A 15,967-nucleotide genomic window follows, 5' to 3' on the forward strand; every position below is an offset into this window, starting at 1 on the left:
TTGACTTCTCTGTGTATAGGGCTAGTAGTTACCATTTGGTACCACTAGGAGCAGCCAAATCCCTGCAAAACAGGCACCAAGACTGGAAGCTGTGCAGTTTGATGAAAAATGAAAAGCTAAACTTGCTCACAGATGCAGTTTTTATACGTTTGCATCCGATGTGTGCCATTATATAACCATTAATAATAAATAGACAAGGGGAAGCCAAAGACGCGAGGAAAGTTCGCTGTCTGTGAAATGGGTGGGTGTTCATCAACGAGGCTCAGTGCAAATAACTGTAAACATATTCCAAAGCAGTGGGTGCTTTAGTGGTGTTGGTGGTGTGCAGTGCCGGGCAGTGTGCTCACAATCCACTGTGTCTCTTTTTCTTTCACTTCTCACGGAGGAGGTGTAGCACGACCGTCTTCAGGTAGTGTCCAAAGGCACAGACAGCAGACACCAGCCAGTGCGAACAGAAGTTTGGGTCAGTGCTCACCACGCACTTTGTTACATCCACCTGCAGGGAGACAGAGGAATAAAGATAAGTAAGTTTCACACAAGTGGCAACCTTTGTGGCTGAAAATAAAAACCAACCAAGATATCCAACTTTTCAGGAGAAATCAACATCTTCACCACCTGCTACAGAAAACAGTTTGAACCAATTTCCCCCCTTTATAACAACTGTACAAAAGATTTATTTTTACAGAATTCACCTGTTGTATGGTTATAATCACTTTATCACTAATCCGGCCCACTCAACATGTGACATGTCTCAATTTGAGCTGTTTGTGAAGTTTGTGCTACTGCTTAGGTGAGTCAAATGTAAGTATTTTTTGTGTTACTTAACTCTAACAAGTAGATATTTGTGTCTTCCAGATGCATATTCTGTGAGTCATAAACTGTATATAAAGAATGAATGTAGCAACCATAACATCAACCATTTGTTTTGGCATTTTGAAGCCACCATGTAAATATTTTGAAGCTAGAAGAGACCGTATTTGAATAAAAAACTGTACTGCTAAGTTATTAGCTAAAGCTAGCTTTTAACAAGCTGCATCCATATACTGTGTGTACGGTAGCCCTGAAAGGTCAAACAGACTGCAACTCAAAAAACTACCAGCAAATAGGAAAATGCTGCAAAACCACACAAAACACAAAGGAAATACAACAGAAAACAACAAAATCTAACAAAACACCATGGAAATGTTTCTGGGGAAACAATAACACTCCCTTTTTCTATTATGTTTTGTTTAACGTTCATTGTGTTTTGTGTGCTTTTACAGCATTGCTGTAGTTTCTGGTCTTTTCTTAAGTTGCAGTGCACTTGACCTCACTGTCTGTATGGGTGCAAAGCAAAGACACAAATACCTGCTTATTAATTTTAAGTAGCAGACTAATAAAATCCAGGGTGTACCCCGCCTTTCGCCCTATGACAGCTGGGATAGGCTCCAGCGCCCCCCGCGACCCTGAAAAGGATAAGCGGAAGCGAATGGATGGATGGACTAATAAAATACTTGTCATATGATGCAGGTTTAGAACCCAGGAGCCAACTCTAAGGGAGGGAGCGCTAAACACAAAACACACCTTTAAGAGAGTTTGATAAGCAGTCCCAAAAATACAAAGTCCATAAGACAACATACTGACAAAACACAAAGGAGAGACAACACACTCACACACTGAGGGATAATATCATGAGGATGAGACAGTTGAAATAAGGCAGAGGAAAGTTAAGAGTTTAAATTAAACACTGTCCATAGAGGGCCAAACTGTTTTGGAGAAGGCTATAAACAGCATTTCTAGTGCTATAAAGCTGACTTGTTTTTCAGTTGATTGCTAATCAGCTAACTAACTTTAATCAATAACCTGGCACAATACACCTCTAGCTCAAAAAAAATCAAAGCTGTCAGTGGCTGGTAAGCTTTCTTTCAAAGCAGAATTTCACATATCATGATGTCACCATGGCTATGTCCATCGTTTATTTACAGTCTATTGTTTTAACCCTCTGAAGTCTAAGTTGCACTGTCCTGGGCTGTGAGAGTATGTTATTTTTGAAAGCTGTTCTCCCAAGTCTTGGTAATCAGGGGACAAAAATAAATAGAATAGAAGAAAGTAAACCTTCTGACTGACACACATCAAAAGCTATTTTTACTTTTTTTCCCCAAAGAGTCCTTTTGGGGGTTTTTCCAAAACAGATGGTTAGAGTTTCTCTTCGTGAATGATGACTTGGTTCTCACAGGGTTTAACAGACACAAGACGACCTTACAATTTCAACATGTGTCCTTCATTTTCCACTAATCTGACAATCTGCAGATATGCAGCTAGCCCACAAGAATGCCATTTTAAAGCCAGAGCCCACACTTAATTCTGAGCACTGCTTACAATACGAGGCCATCTACTCAGACTTTTCCAGACAATGAAATACCACAGAGTGCAGTTTAGTGTCAGCTCTGACACTAAACACTTCTCCTCCTTCAGCTCCTGCCGCTTCTCCCAGTCACACAACGTTATTTAAGTTTTCCCCGCACACTGACATCATCTGTCAGAGCAGACGTCTCTGGGTTAGAGTGAAAAACAGGTCGCTCATTTGTACTCAGGAGGTCAGTTATACAATGCATCGCTCTCCATTTCGTCACACTCCACTTCTCTCTGAACAAAACAGGCTCGGGTGCCATGTTTCAGAGCGCACGGGCCTGTGGTTCGCTCTGCTGGAAAGGCATTAATGTGCTCTTTCCAGCAGAGCAGAACGCGGACAGAGGCACGTTGTCAGGCATCGTTCCATTTCACACACTGTTTGTCCAGGACTTTATCAGATAGGCTATTCCTATAAACACAATTCTGCAGAAGAACATCCCCTTTCTAACTGAACCATTTGTTCCAGGTTTTTCCTTTTTTTGTAAACAAAGAATTCTAGTTAATTTAAAACAAAAGGATATTGCGATTCTGATCTGGGTGGCTGTGACACGATATGACACACCAATTACAGGTGGAGCATGCTGTTTTTAAATTAGGCCGACAAGCACTGAGAGGATTAATAACAATGAAATATAGTTAGCTTCACTGATTTGTTTCCTCCCAGCCTCTGCTGCGACGAACTTCATCACAGCTAAATAAAATAAAAATGTTATTTTTGAAATGAATTTAATTTAAAGTAGTAAATACAATCTTTTTGGTTTAACTTCAATTGAGCCAAATTCGTCAAGGGGCAATTTGCTCAAAGCAGATCGTATAAAACAGAAAAAAACAAAAGACACACACACACACACACACACACAGAAAAATCAAGGTTAAAATCAAAAAAGGTTCAAATCAAAAGTCAGACAGACTTTCGGCAAGCTTTAACATTTTCATGCATGAATTATGACAACCTCAATCAGCATTTTTTTCTTAAGTATTTTTATTCATCTTTAGGCATGAAAAGAAAAGAAGAAACTTAAGAGAAAAATCCCGATTGAGGTTGTCATAATTCATGCATGACAGGGTTAAATAACAATTACAATGAAACACGTCATACATCTATAGTAACATTAAACGCCCAGTGGGTGGCAGGGTATGGGATGACACATCAGTGTCCAGTGTGGTGGTTTATGTGCACGTATACCATCAAAACTGACACAAATACAAGAAAATAGCCTTTGAATAGCTGTCCACTGTAGTGACCACTATGTGTGAAAGGGTTAAGGGAATTCTGAAGTTTATTTGACCAACAAAAATGTTTTCATTTAAAACTGCTTTATGCCCACAATTAATGTGATCAGTTGAGATTACTCTGCTAGGGCCTTAGGAGTAACTGAACTTATGTATCCACTATAGTTGACCTGGATGCCAAAAAGTTCAAAAAAGGAAGAGCTGTGAGTGAAAACACAAAGCAGTGAGGATGAGCCAGGGAGACCAGCAGCAGCTTGGACTGAATGATAAGAAAATGCTGCTTCAGAGGGAGTATTTAGATTTAAAAGTGTTCATGTGCTGTCTTTCTTTAAAATAAACCCTATTTGCTTCAATAAAGTTGTTATCTAATGAAATAAAAATCCCTGTACGCTGAATCACACACGCAGACACACACGTTGCGATTGACAACCACCACGCCCAGCACAGGAGGATGTGCGCTCTCAGTGAAAATGTGAGATCAAGCTGTCAGTAAAAATCCTGAGCTCGGTAAATCTTCAGAAAGCTTCTGAAAACATGCAACCGTTCATTAACATTTGTCGGTGTCTGACAAATAGAAAAGACCTGCAGGTGATGAACTGGAATGTATCACAAAGGCTGTGTGAAAAGAAAAGAAAAATCGCCTCACGTCAACTCAAAGCGCAAAACTGAAAAGCGGGACTCTGAAGTTACATGTCCACACAAAGCTCCAGTTTCAATTTCAACCCTGCTCGAACAGCCTAAAGCAAAGTTTCTGACTGCATGTAAGTAAATCACACATAGCGTGGGAAAAGGGGCAGGTGAGCGCCACACTATTTTTACAGCAACCATAAATCCCTTCTACACGTTCACCGTCTCAGATCAGTACATTTTTACAAAGAATAAAATATTTCTCATCATATGTGGAGGGAGAGTTTCCTAATGTACATACACAGATACCTGAATATGTAACATAGGTTGGTATTGGAAGAAAAAGTCGTTACAACGTCAGAGAAAGAATGCAACAATCAGATGATTATAAATGAGCAAGCAACTGGTGACAGTAAGAAGGAAGAACTCCCTTTTATCAGGAAGAGAGCTTCAGTAGAATCGGGATCAGGGAGGGGCAGTCATCTGTTTTGCCCGGGGGAAAAAGAAGACTGAAAAGAGCAGCAAAGAGAAACCACGACACGTAAGCAGGCTGTGGTTGGTTAAAGTTATAGTCATTGTGGGGAACTGCATTAACTTAACAGACTAGACTAGCTGATGGCTTCCTCTCTTCTTTGGTTTTATGAGCTCTTACTGACACTTAACCGAACCCACAGATGCCGGCTGTCATTTTCAGTTACTTGTCTCATAGCTGCCACATAGTCGTACATTTATACAGACTAACACACGCTTACGGAAACATACAAACAAGTAATAATAAGTCGTCCTTACCCAGCCTCCTCTCTTTTTTAACCAGGAAGTCAGGCTCTTGCGGACAAACTCCCCCATGCAGTCGACAATGGTATGGACCATTGCTGGATGACCATGGCGTACACAGTCCACCGCCAAGGCTCCCGCTACAGCGTACAAGGAAACCACCTTTCCCCATGTCACACCTTATGAGAGAAAAAGAAACCACATCTTTACTTAAACCTATGGAAGCATCAATGTCCTGGTGTCTGATGTGTGAGCACATACTGAAAGTCATTATTTCATAAGTGGAGAGACCCTGCTCTCCACTTGAATAACTGCAGTAGGATTTAATTCAGCAAATGTGTCTGTCAGCAGCTTTCTTTAAAGGTGGATGAACAAATTATCCAATCTCAGCAGGAGGCCTGCAACGGGGAAAATCCAAACACCAGACCTGGGACGGCAGGCAGGCAGAATGCCTCGCTAGATTAGTGAGCACATCATTTCTCCAACCAAGCTTGCACGCTCAGTAGAGCTTTCTGCCGCCACACCATTTACAGTCAGTGCTTCGGACTATTTTTGTCGTGTTTATATGTCCAACACATACAAACCGAGCCTCGGCTTCATCCATCTCCTCTAACTGTCGTCTGATCTCTTTGAAGAGGAAATCTGGAAACTTGCAGGATGATACTCTAAAGTTTCTGCATATTTCATACTGCTATCAACATCTGATAGGTCAGGAATGTAGTTTTTTTGAACTGTTCAGAAAGATTTTAAATGTTTGAAAAGGACATGAAGGTATGAAGGTAAAATATAGTGGAAATTAAGCTGTACTCGATACTCGATAGGAAGTCAACCAAAAAAAAAAACATTCAAGCCATACTCGAGTATGATCTCCCTGCTGCTACAAAAACAACACTATGTAAGTTTTAGGTGCTGTGAATGAGAAAATCAGCTGGAGTTAAATAAGGCTTTCACTTGTGGCTACTTTTACAATAAGACACACAACATCAGAAGGGGTGTAAAACATATATTATTGGACAGTCTCGGTCGTTGTGTCCTTGGGCAAGACACTTCACCCGTTGCCTACTGGTGGTGGTCAGAGGGCCCGGTGGCGCCAGTGTCCGGCAGCCTCGCCTCTGTCAGTGCGCCCCAGGGTGGCTGTGGCTACATTGTAGCTTGCCATCACCAGTGTGTGAATGTGTGTGTGAATGGGTGGATGACAGGTTGTGTAAAACGCTTTGGGGTCCTTAGGGACTAGAAAAGCGCTATACAAATACAGGCCATTTACCATTTATTATATTATTATCTATGTTTACTTTTATATAATTAATATGTACTTAGTACTACAGGAAATGGAAATTGTAACAGTGTAGTCTGTGTGTGTGTCGACTACATGACTAAATGACTACAGCTACACCGTTGCGCGGGTTGCGTTACGATGCCTGAACATATTGCCGCTGTAGTTTATCTTTGTCGTGCGGAAAGCCAAATGACATTTCTAACTGTGCTCGTGCAGATTACACAAGTTTGTGGTCATAATCTGCTGTTGCTCAGGACTTCCTCTTTGTTCTCTTCTTCTGTCGGCACTGCGGTTTGTCCATGTTTACACTGTATTCACTGATACGCAAGTTTTCAACATGAGACTGAGACGTGAGACCTTTTTTTTCCCCCCTTTTTTGCTCGTGGTATTGAATTCCCTTTGTAAGTTATCATAATCAGTTGTGAACTGTGAGAATTAAGGCAGATAATCTTTAAGTTCGCTACGTTTGAATTACTAAGTAACTCTGAACATTACTGAGGACCAGACTGACTGGATTTTCTCTCGTCTCCAGCCAACTGTTCTTTACCTTTTCATCAGACTGCTTTGTTAAAAATTCCCTGAAGAATTACCCAGCTGGGACTCATGTCTGAACTCCTTGGGTGGGGTCCAAACTGTCTGTAACAATCACTCGCTCCACCATCGTGTTAACCTAATATGGACTGAATGTTTTCCCTCCAGCTCCTTTCATTTCAGGGGGATAATGGCAGCCCTAAAAATGTCTCTCACTAATGGAGAATCCTGTGGTGAGCCTAAATAAGAAGTGTTTACACGACAACGGGCGGCATTATCACTTATACAAAACGTTTTAGCCATTTGTAATTTGTAAAGTAACTCAGTTCTCTAAACTTTCAGTACATCTTTATTTTGTCTGTCTCAGGCTTCCTCCTTCCCAGTGATAACCAAAATACGTTCCCTTTTTTCATTTTGAAGTCCACTTAGTACAGGTTAGACCAGTTAAGAAAGCACCAACGTTAGTTCCTGTGATGCAGATCTGCATGGCTTGATTTTCCAGAGTTTGACCTACCTGTGGAGAAAATGTCTGCAGCGACAGCCAGGAAGGCGTCGGACACCACGCTCTCCGATGCCACTGTGATGTTCAGCTGGCGGGCGACGTTACGGTACACATTGGGACGAAGGTACTCCAACTCATCGCCTGTCCAAAACAAGAGAAAGCAAACTCAGTCAAAGCTCTCACTTTAAAAAAAACTCTCAAAACAAAGCTGTGTGGCTTTTAAAAGTAACTATTACACATTATAAGCCACAGCTATCTCGTCCAGTAGCTAGTCATATGGCTAGTAAAGGCAATTTTGACCACCTTAGATAATGCTGTATAAAAGATATGACTTTTGAGAGATATTACTGAATAAAATACTTTGCATTTTACAAAATACTTTGTATTTAATCTAATTGGAAAAATGTTGTCAATTGTTTTGATTTACTGGGGAAGCACTTTTGCTCAGTTAGACACCCTGGCTTGGTCAAAGAGCAAAGACCGTATATTAAACATGGACAATGTCACTGTGAAGTTGAACCCAATGTAAAGATACCCATTTCCTTAATCATGTCGTTCCTGAAAATGGCTGAAATTGACCTCACTGAATGCAAATCTACTTCTGGCCAAAAAAAAAACTAAACTAGTTTAAATTATGCGGCCTAATTGAAAGGAAACAATAATAATGTTCTTTAATTACTCATACAGTGATTTTGATATCACCAATAAACTGCTGGTTAGCCTACATTCTGCTAATGCGGGCTAATTGGTCGGTTAAGACTTCTCAACAGGGCCTGCTTCCATGGAACTGTTTTCAAATAATAATGATGACAAATATATTGGGAGTGTAGCTACATCAAAACAGGAAGTCACGTGTTTATAAGAAGCAGCTGGTTTGACCGGTCGTCAGGAGGCTGGTACTGAAAATGGCCTGCTCACCTGAGGTGTGAAACCATCTTGGTGCATGCAGTAAAGTGTCCCGTATGTCATTCCTTAATACTCACAGAAAGATATTTTACTGCAATTAAGACACTGTAAAAAAATCTAATCTACAGACTCAACCTCTTCTATCAAAGAAATAAGGAAAATTGAAAGAAATTTACAATTAATATAAAATTTATATTAACAGGCAACAACTCAGCGTTGAGCTGAGCTTGGACTATCTCGCAGGCAACCCCCTATTAAGCCAGTCAGTCAGTTTTTGAGTTTTCAGAACTTCTTTGGTGAAGTTGTGAAGCCTCAACTTTAGCATTTTCACCGTCACCATTTATAAGTGACAATCACAACACAGCCATGCCCTAAAGGATATCACGCTTTACTGCCCCTTTGGACTCCAGTGTGGATCATAATTTACCTAATGAGCATCATGTTGTATTTAGTAAGAATTGAAACTAGGGATTGAATTCATAAACACATCAGGAAAGTGTTTGTTGAAGTCACAGGTGCAGAGAGCAGCGGAGACATTTTCTCATAGATTTCTATAGAACCAGACGACTGTTCAAAAGAATCAGGTTTAAAGCACTTCTGTGCTGGTCTCACTTTTCTAACCCAGAAGCTGTTTCTATCTGTTACATACATTCATTTTACCTCTTGGCTGTTCCCATCTTTGTATTTTAAATCAGGGTATGACAGCCACGCACTGGATCTGACTAAGAAACAAAGGGACACTGCCCGGTGATAAAACACGGGTTTATCATCTCTCTGAATCTTAATGGAACCCTTTTAACAGTAAACACTTTAGTGAAACTATTAACTGAGCACTGTAGAAAGACTCAAAGCAGAGGAAAAGAGCTAAACTTTCCAAAGATACCAATAACATCCTGGAGTCTCTGACCCAGCCCAAAAAACTCCGTGACATAAATGTTTTTACACAACATAGTTTTTGTTGAGATTAAACAAACCAGATATGACATATCAGTTAGTGAGCTTTTAAGATGCTGGAATTAAGTGAGTTTGGTCAGAACATGGCTAGACTGGTCCTCCTTGCTTGGAGTTTTTCTGTTATTTTGCCAGATATTAGTCTGCTATCAAAAAAGGTGAACTATTTATGAAAAAAGTCTCATTATTGTCGAAGTGTTTTGTAACTCTAGTCTTAGAAGGGCACAAGTGGTTTTGTTCAGTTTCACTATTCAGCAACAGTGTACCCCCTCCAGGATTTTCAAAGCTGAGCAGCCGAGTTTCAACATGAACTTCCAGTGAATTATCTGGAGGTGGGAAGTTCCGCACGCATGGTAAAGTGAATCCTCCCAGAGGAAGAAAATCCACCACACCAGTTTTTATACTGGGCCAGCATCCAGAAAGGAAAATATTACGCAAACTAAATGGTGACCTTAGCTTTATTATGGGGATTCCTGGGAATCACGTCATGATTCTCTAAATAATAAAGGTGTTCTCCGATAAAGTCGTTTACGTGTTTATTTATTTATAAGTATAAATATAAAATAAAGACATATCTTTATCATAAATCCCAATCTGGCCGTTTAAACGATTAAAATATAGATATATTCAATAGAATATAGAATATTGTGGCATTTGGCTGCACAAAAACGTGAAAGGTGAACTCAGCGCTCCCGGAAACCATATTAGGATTTAGCAGGAATACGATACATTCTTGAATATTAAACACACATTTGAGGGTGATCGCGGGTCTCTGTTTGAATTAAGTGTACTATTGTGCGCAAAAAACGCACGAACGTTTCCCGAAAACTTACCCAGCCACAGCAGGACCGAAGATATCTCTCCCAGTGTCCCACCTGACGCAGCCAGTCCGTGTTCAGGCTTGGACCAGCCGATCCCGGCACGGTTCAGCCTGGAGTGGATGTATTCCCTGCACAGTGCTTTGGCTTGGGACACCAGCTCCTTGTCGGTGGGCGAGCGGTCAAACACTTCAGAGGCAAACACAGAGGAGCGACGCAACATCTCCATGCCCCCGTCACCCTCCTCTGAGTGCGCTCCTCACCTCACCGCCTCCACCGCCTCGCTCAGCGGCCGCTTCTCCCCAGTGGACGCCCCCTCTTCGAACCTTCTCCTTCTGCCCCGTCTCTCTGCTAAGAGAAAGGAAGACTTGTGGAGATTATCCTGCAGAACAAACACGGGGATTAGTTTGTGAATATCTTTTGATAGCCTAGATAAAGCTCCAGGATCCAAACGCAATCAAAGTCTGTCGAAAACCCAGGATGGACACTTCAAGGAGAAGCTTGGCACTATACCTGAAAAGTTGTGTATGAATCCTTAAAGGTGTGCGGACATCAAACATCATCCAAGCGCACTTACCCGAAGTACTATGTCGAGAAGGTAAAAAAAACCCGACATCCTAAGTGTGCTGCATTTTAATCTCGCGGAGTAGAAAATGTTTTCACTTTTAATGAGTTACTGCCACGCTGAGCGTAAAAAATGCTTTCCACTTACAGTCTGCAGGCAGGCTTTCCTTCTAAGGGAACTTATTGTGGAGTGAAAGGCGGAGATAAGCTGTAGCAACGCAAGCACCGCCCCTCTGCCCCCGACCCACCTCATATAAAAGACACACATACAGGACACGACCCAGTTGTGTCTCAGCTGTTAATCAGCAACTGTTTTTATTAAAGGTGTGTCTACAAGACAAATTGTAATTTAAACTTAAGTAGTTCTGATTTGTTGAAAGCAATGAAGCATTTAATGTAGTTTAAATGAAAACAAAACGTGCGTGGTTAAATCAAGTGTGGGATCATAATGGAACATGAGAGCGGTATTTAATTAACTGAAAGCAGGTTGTGAAGAGATTAGAGGCAGTTAAACAGTAAAATGTTAATAAAAAAGCCCTCTGTCTCAGATTAGAAAATGAAAATGGACATGATGAAAGCAGTATTTCAATTTTTTTTTTTTTTGCTGTATTATGTGACGTAATCTTTTACTGCACACGATTTTTCTTTCACAACAAAGCCAAACCCATTTAATAGCCACCATTAAATCGCGTGACTTTCTGACAGCGTATTAAAGACAGCATCACACATGCGTGTTAATGACACGCAACAGTGGGATATAAATGCATGAGGAGTTAAAAGAGGTGAGTGGAACACAAATACTCAGGGTTTATGGTCACCTGATCCAAACTTACCTCTATGCTTCATCAAAAAGGAAAGTTTGAAGGCTAGTAGGTGTCTGCCTCCTGAATCCAAAGTGGGGGCTTGTTCCAGTGAAGAGGGGCCTGAAAACCGAAGGCTCTGCCTCCGATTGTACTTTTACAAATATCTACAAGCCACAAGTAAGCCTGCAGTCAAAGGGCAAAGATCTATGTTGGGATAATGCTACATGATCATTCAGGACTTTGTATGTGAAGAGAAGACTTGACATTCAGTTCTGGATTTTAAAGAAACCAGTTTAGAGAAGGCAATATGAGAGAAATGGGATCTCTCTTTCTCGGGCCTTTTAACACTTTTATTGCACTGAAGGCTGAAGGAGTTTGATATTTGATATTAAATATTTATCTGGAAGTTGATAACACTTGTGCCTGTTTGACTTAGTCTGAGAAAGGGCTAGCCTTGCCGTGTCCAAGATAACATTAGCACTCACTAGAGCCATTTTCACATAAAACTATATATCAGATTGTCAGTACAATACTACAAAGTCATTCTAATCTTTAATTGAGTGCACAAAGTGTTGATTTGGTTATTTGTCTAGAGATCTCACAGCCAGAAGTGGCAGGCAGTATCGTCATCGACTGGAGTATTTCCAGTAATGGGACTAAAGCTTGGTTCACGTCAAGCGTCTTGTCCAGCTCAGCAAGAAAACAGGTTGGCACACATTTCTTACAAAAGTAAATGATTCCTTTAAACCAAATAGGGGCTGGGTGGTGGTGGACTCACAGCTGTTGTTGTACATTTCACAGGAGGAGATAAGCTCAAAGTCACACGGTGTCCGCCTTTTTCATAATGTACTTCAAATGAGGGAGGTCACTTTTTTATGGGAACCCTCTGTGACACAGTCGTCCAGCACAGATAAGAGTTAGCCGTGATAAAGAAAGCAACACGGTGCACCACTTTACTCAGTTTATCAAGGCAGAAATCAAAAGCTGTAATCTTAGAACTCTGTGTTAATGCAGATAAAGCTTGTGAAGTGAAGAAAATGAAAAAAAACTTAGCGACAAAGGTAATCAAACAAGAACTAATTCTAAAGTCTTTGGGCTGTAGAGTTTAACTGTTAAAAGCTGCAGTCATCATTACTGACAGCCACAAAGACCCTTCTGAAGTGGAGGCACATTGTTGTCTGAAAAGTAAAGGAGACACGCCTTCACCACTCCCCAGCAGAAAAATGTTTGAACACATCAGCTTGGCAGACGAGCAGTATCAGCATTTCTGGGGAAGACACCACACCCACTGCTCAGTGCTGTTTGGACAAGCCTGAGGAATGCCCTGCTTTGTTTATGACTGACTGGCATTATTTTCTGCAGATCCTCTGTAATACATGAGACAAAAAAAAAAAAAAAAAAAAACAACTCCCCAAACTGCGAGTCTCACCCTGAACAGGGAGAAGGCTGATTTCTCTTATCTTCAAAATGTCCAGCACAAAGTGTGTACATTTTACCGTCGTTGTGGTTCAGGTTATGCAAGCTGTGCAGATCTGATGCTATTTCTCAAGTGAGCAGCAGTCTCGTCAACACTGCTGTACAGTCAGGTGTAAAGTAAAGGCTACACTTTTTTTTAAATAATGCAATAACACATTTATTTAGTGTTCCAGCTCACTATTCCTCTTTGGCATTTTCTTAAATATGTTGTTTAACCTCATCATCCTATCTATACATGAGCAAATGCTTAATTTGATTAATGGGGGATGTGGCTCGTTCCTTGAAATCCAAACTATGAAATTCTGCACGTTTCAAAGTCGTCTCGCTCAGCCAAGTCTGGCATAAGATCCAGCAGTTAATATGAGAAAATACATGCCGTGTGGGGAACTAGTTTGGCACGCTAGTTTTAATTTTGTGTGTTTATTTTCTGACGGTCTCAAATCAAGACCAAAACATTTTGTTTTGTACATATAAATTATGTCAGTTCTATAAATGATACCTGTATTTTGAAATTACTCAGTGAAACTTGACACATTTTTCTGTTTGGTTACTTGTGGATAATGTGCACTTAACTAGGCAACATGCAAGTGAAACCTCTACTCATTTCTGGACGTTTCAGTCTCTTCTCATCCCAACACTTTAGATGCTTTTTGTCAGGTTTTATGTACAGTTAAATGCCTCCTAATGTTTTTATATTCAATTTTTACGAGTAGTCATATGTGACCTTAAGGTTTTATCTAATGTTCATTATGTAAAGCAACAGATCTGAGATATTAAAATGTACTTAGACCCTACAAGAAAACCATTATTAGATAAGTTCCACTCTATTTAATAAAGTAATTTCAGAGATAAATGAAGAATTTCTTTCAATGCTTTCAAAAGCTAGTCTGGTCAAATGTTAGTGTTGCATAAAGACGGGCTGACTTTTATAGGAAGTGAAGATTTTGTGCAACTTGTCTAGAGATTATCACAAAGGGGAACTATTATGCTAATTTCTTGGGGGTATTGCAGTAGATTTGCATGATGCAGTGTTAAAAATAATTCAAATTTATCTTGTATTCAGCCTTGGGGCAGCCCCGGAGTTCGTCCTGCATCTAAAATAAATAATTGTGGCCATCTTCTTCCTTCTTTAAAGCCTTTCTTCCTTCTTAACGGCTGGTTTTTGAAAGAGGGTTTTAACAGCAGAATGGTGACTTTGTTTTTTTAAAATGTAGAGCCAAAGCTCCACCTTGGTTTGAGACATCTGTACAGATTGTGCATGCTCTCATACTTACACAGGATTTCTCAGCCATATGAATATGAAGCTCAGGTGGCTGTTTATTGCAGTGATGTGAACTTCAAAGAAATTAACATTTTCAGAAAAAGTAAATTCAGTTGCTTTGAAAATGCAATGTGTACTTTGGTCCATGCTGCTTATCTTGACAGCAAGACCGCTTGCAAAAGAGATTAAGACTTCCTGGTTAAATAAAGATTAAAAAAGAAAAATCATTCAGGTATTTTTAAGTTGAGCATTCACCATTGAAACAATATACACATGACAGTAAATAAGTTTAGGTCCACTGAACCAAAAACATCTAACTGACGTCTTAAACGTAAAGTAGTAAACGGGCACCAATGTAAGCACAAAGCCACAAGAAGTCTGATTCAAATTATGCTTTATTTGTTAGGTTTTTAAATGGAATAACATGAAGACTACATGAGTGTATTCAGGAGCCTGGCCCTGACGACATCCTACACAATAAATAGGAATAACATACTGGATGTTAAGTGTGCAGCAGAGTCTGCCTCTTACTCGCACAGAATGCCTGATGGTTCGGAGATTACCTCCATCATCACTTTCTCTTTAAGCTCCAGAGGCGGGGAGGGGGAGGGAGGTGCAAGTAGGACTGCACGCTTGGCTTCACCACAAACACACACACACACAAAAAAAATAAACACATCACACACACAGAGCGACAAGATTCCAGTCTTCTTAAAAATATATAAACCAAATAATACCATGGATTCATGTAAAACACTACACTACTATCTGTGCAGCTCCCGTTCGTGTAAAAGTCTGACATGTGGCAAGTCATCCTCAAACAATTACTTAAAAATATGTTCTCTTTAGCTTTTAGAAGGAAAATCTGCAAATTTCACAAAGTAAACACTAGAAAAAAAAATTGTTGCACAGCATGTCCTCAAGTAGTAAATCCCTATGGGTCATAAAAACAGGAAACATGAGATATTAAAAGAGAGAAACGTAGCACCAGACTGACCTTAACGCTGCCTAACTAACCAGGCGCATAAAACACAACAGCTCCCTTTTAAAAGTTTCAAACACTGATTGCATTCTCCCACTCAGAGCAAATAAAGCAATCAGGTCTGGCCTCAGAGTATAGAAAAATACTGCCCACAACAAATCCGCTTCCTCGCAGCAGCGTGAATTCCCTAAAACTTCCCAAATCATCGAGTCTCCCACTTGCTTCAGCATCTCATTACCTTCCCGTTCACCTCTTCCTCACTAATGCCCTCAGCGCTTTCAAAGTACAGTTTAGAGAGCACATACAATTTGCAGTACCTTCATTCCCCACATACTGTATTTCATCTGTATCCCAGTCAGTCCCGGTACAGTACTGTACCCAGTAAAGCTTCAGTCCTTCAGAAAACCTGAATTTAAGCCCTTTGTGTTGGTCCCATAAAAACAGCATCTCCCATCAGTCTATGCGATCAAAGAAACAAGAGCACAACATATGCAGGAAAAAAAAAAGCTCATAATGTACACCTCTCCCTTTCATTATATCCTGTATAGTGGGACAAATGTTACCATTTACATCATTAATCAAGCAAAATGCAGAGACCATTAGAATCAAGAAGAAAAATGTTAACACTTGAAACTGGCAGTATCTTTCATTTGTTAATGTTTAAATGTCTATTTCACATAGAAATGACACCGACAAGTCTCTGATGCCCCAGAGGCCCAGCCTCCAGATACACGACGCTCATTTCAGTTTCCGTTGATCTCCATGGGACCTCCTTTAGGTATGAGGAGGCTCATCCTGCCTGCAGTGCTGGCTGCACTTTTGATCACCTCCATCCATCTGTGAAGAGCAGACATGCTACTGTAATCTGATGG

At 40.4% G+C, this 15,967-nt stretch overlaps 2 protein-coding genes across 2 annotated transcripts in view; both read right to left on the reverse strand.

Moving 5' to 3' along the window:
* Nucleotides 1-312: 312 nt before the first annotated feature.
* boka (BCL2 family apoptosis regulator BOK a) lies at nucleotides 313-10,238 on the reverse strand. The gene is made up of 4 exons (XM_085348240.1): nucleotides 10,025-10,238; nucleotides 7,347-7,475; nucleotides 5,041-5,204; nucleotides 313-496 (listed from the first exon to the last, which is right to left on the reverse strand). Exons 1-4 carry the CDS (start codon nucleotides 10,236-10,238, stop codon nucleotides 371-373), a joined length of 633 nt encoding a protein of 210 aa, XP_085204366.1. The 3' UTR covers nucleotides 313-370.
* A 4,263-nt stretch (nucleotides 10,239-14,501) lies between these two features.
* The window catches only part of farp2 (FERM, RhoGEF and pleckstrin domain protein 2), a 30,308-nt gene continuing 28,842 nt past the window's right edge, over nucleotides 14,502-15,967 (reverse strand). The window contains exon 27 of the mRNA XM_085347181.1: nucleotides 14,502-15,932. Within this exon, the coding sequence (XP_085203307.1) occupies nucleotides 15,839-15,932 (94 nt within the window). The 3' untranslated portion in view covers nucleotides 14,502-15,838. The remainder of the gene's footprint in view (nucleotides 15,933-15,967) is intronic.

The sequence above is a fragment of the Diplotaxodon limnothrissa genome, linkage group LG23, assembly GCF_057381915.1.
Source record: "Diplotaxodon limnothrissa isolate DT_005_m linkage group LG23, D_limnothrissa_male_GT1.1, whole genome shotgun sequence".
Taxonomy (NCBI): Eukaryota; Metazoa; Chordata; class Actinopteri; order Cichliformes; family Cichlidae; genus Diplotaxodon; species Diplotaxodon limnothrissa.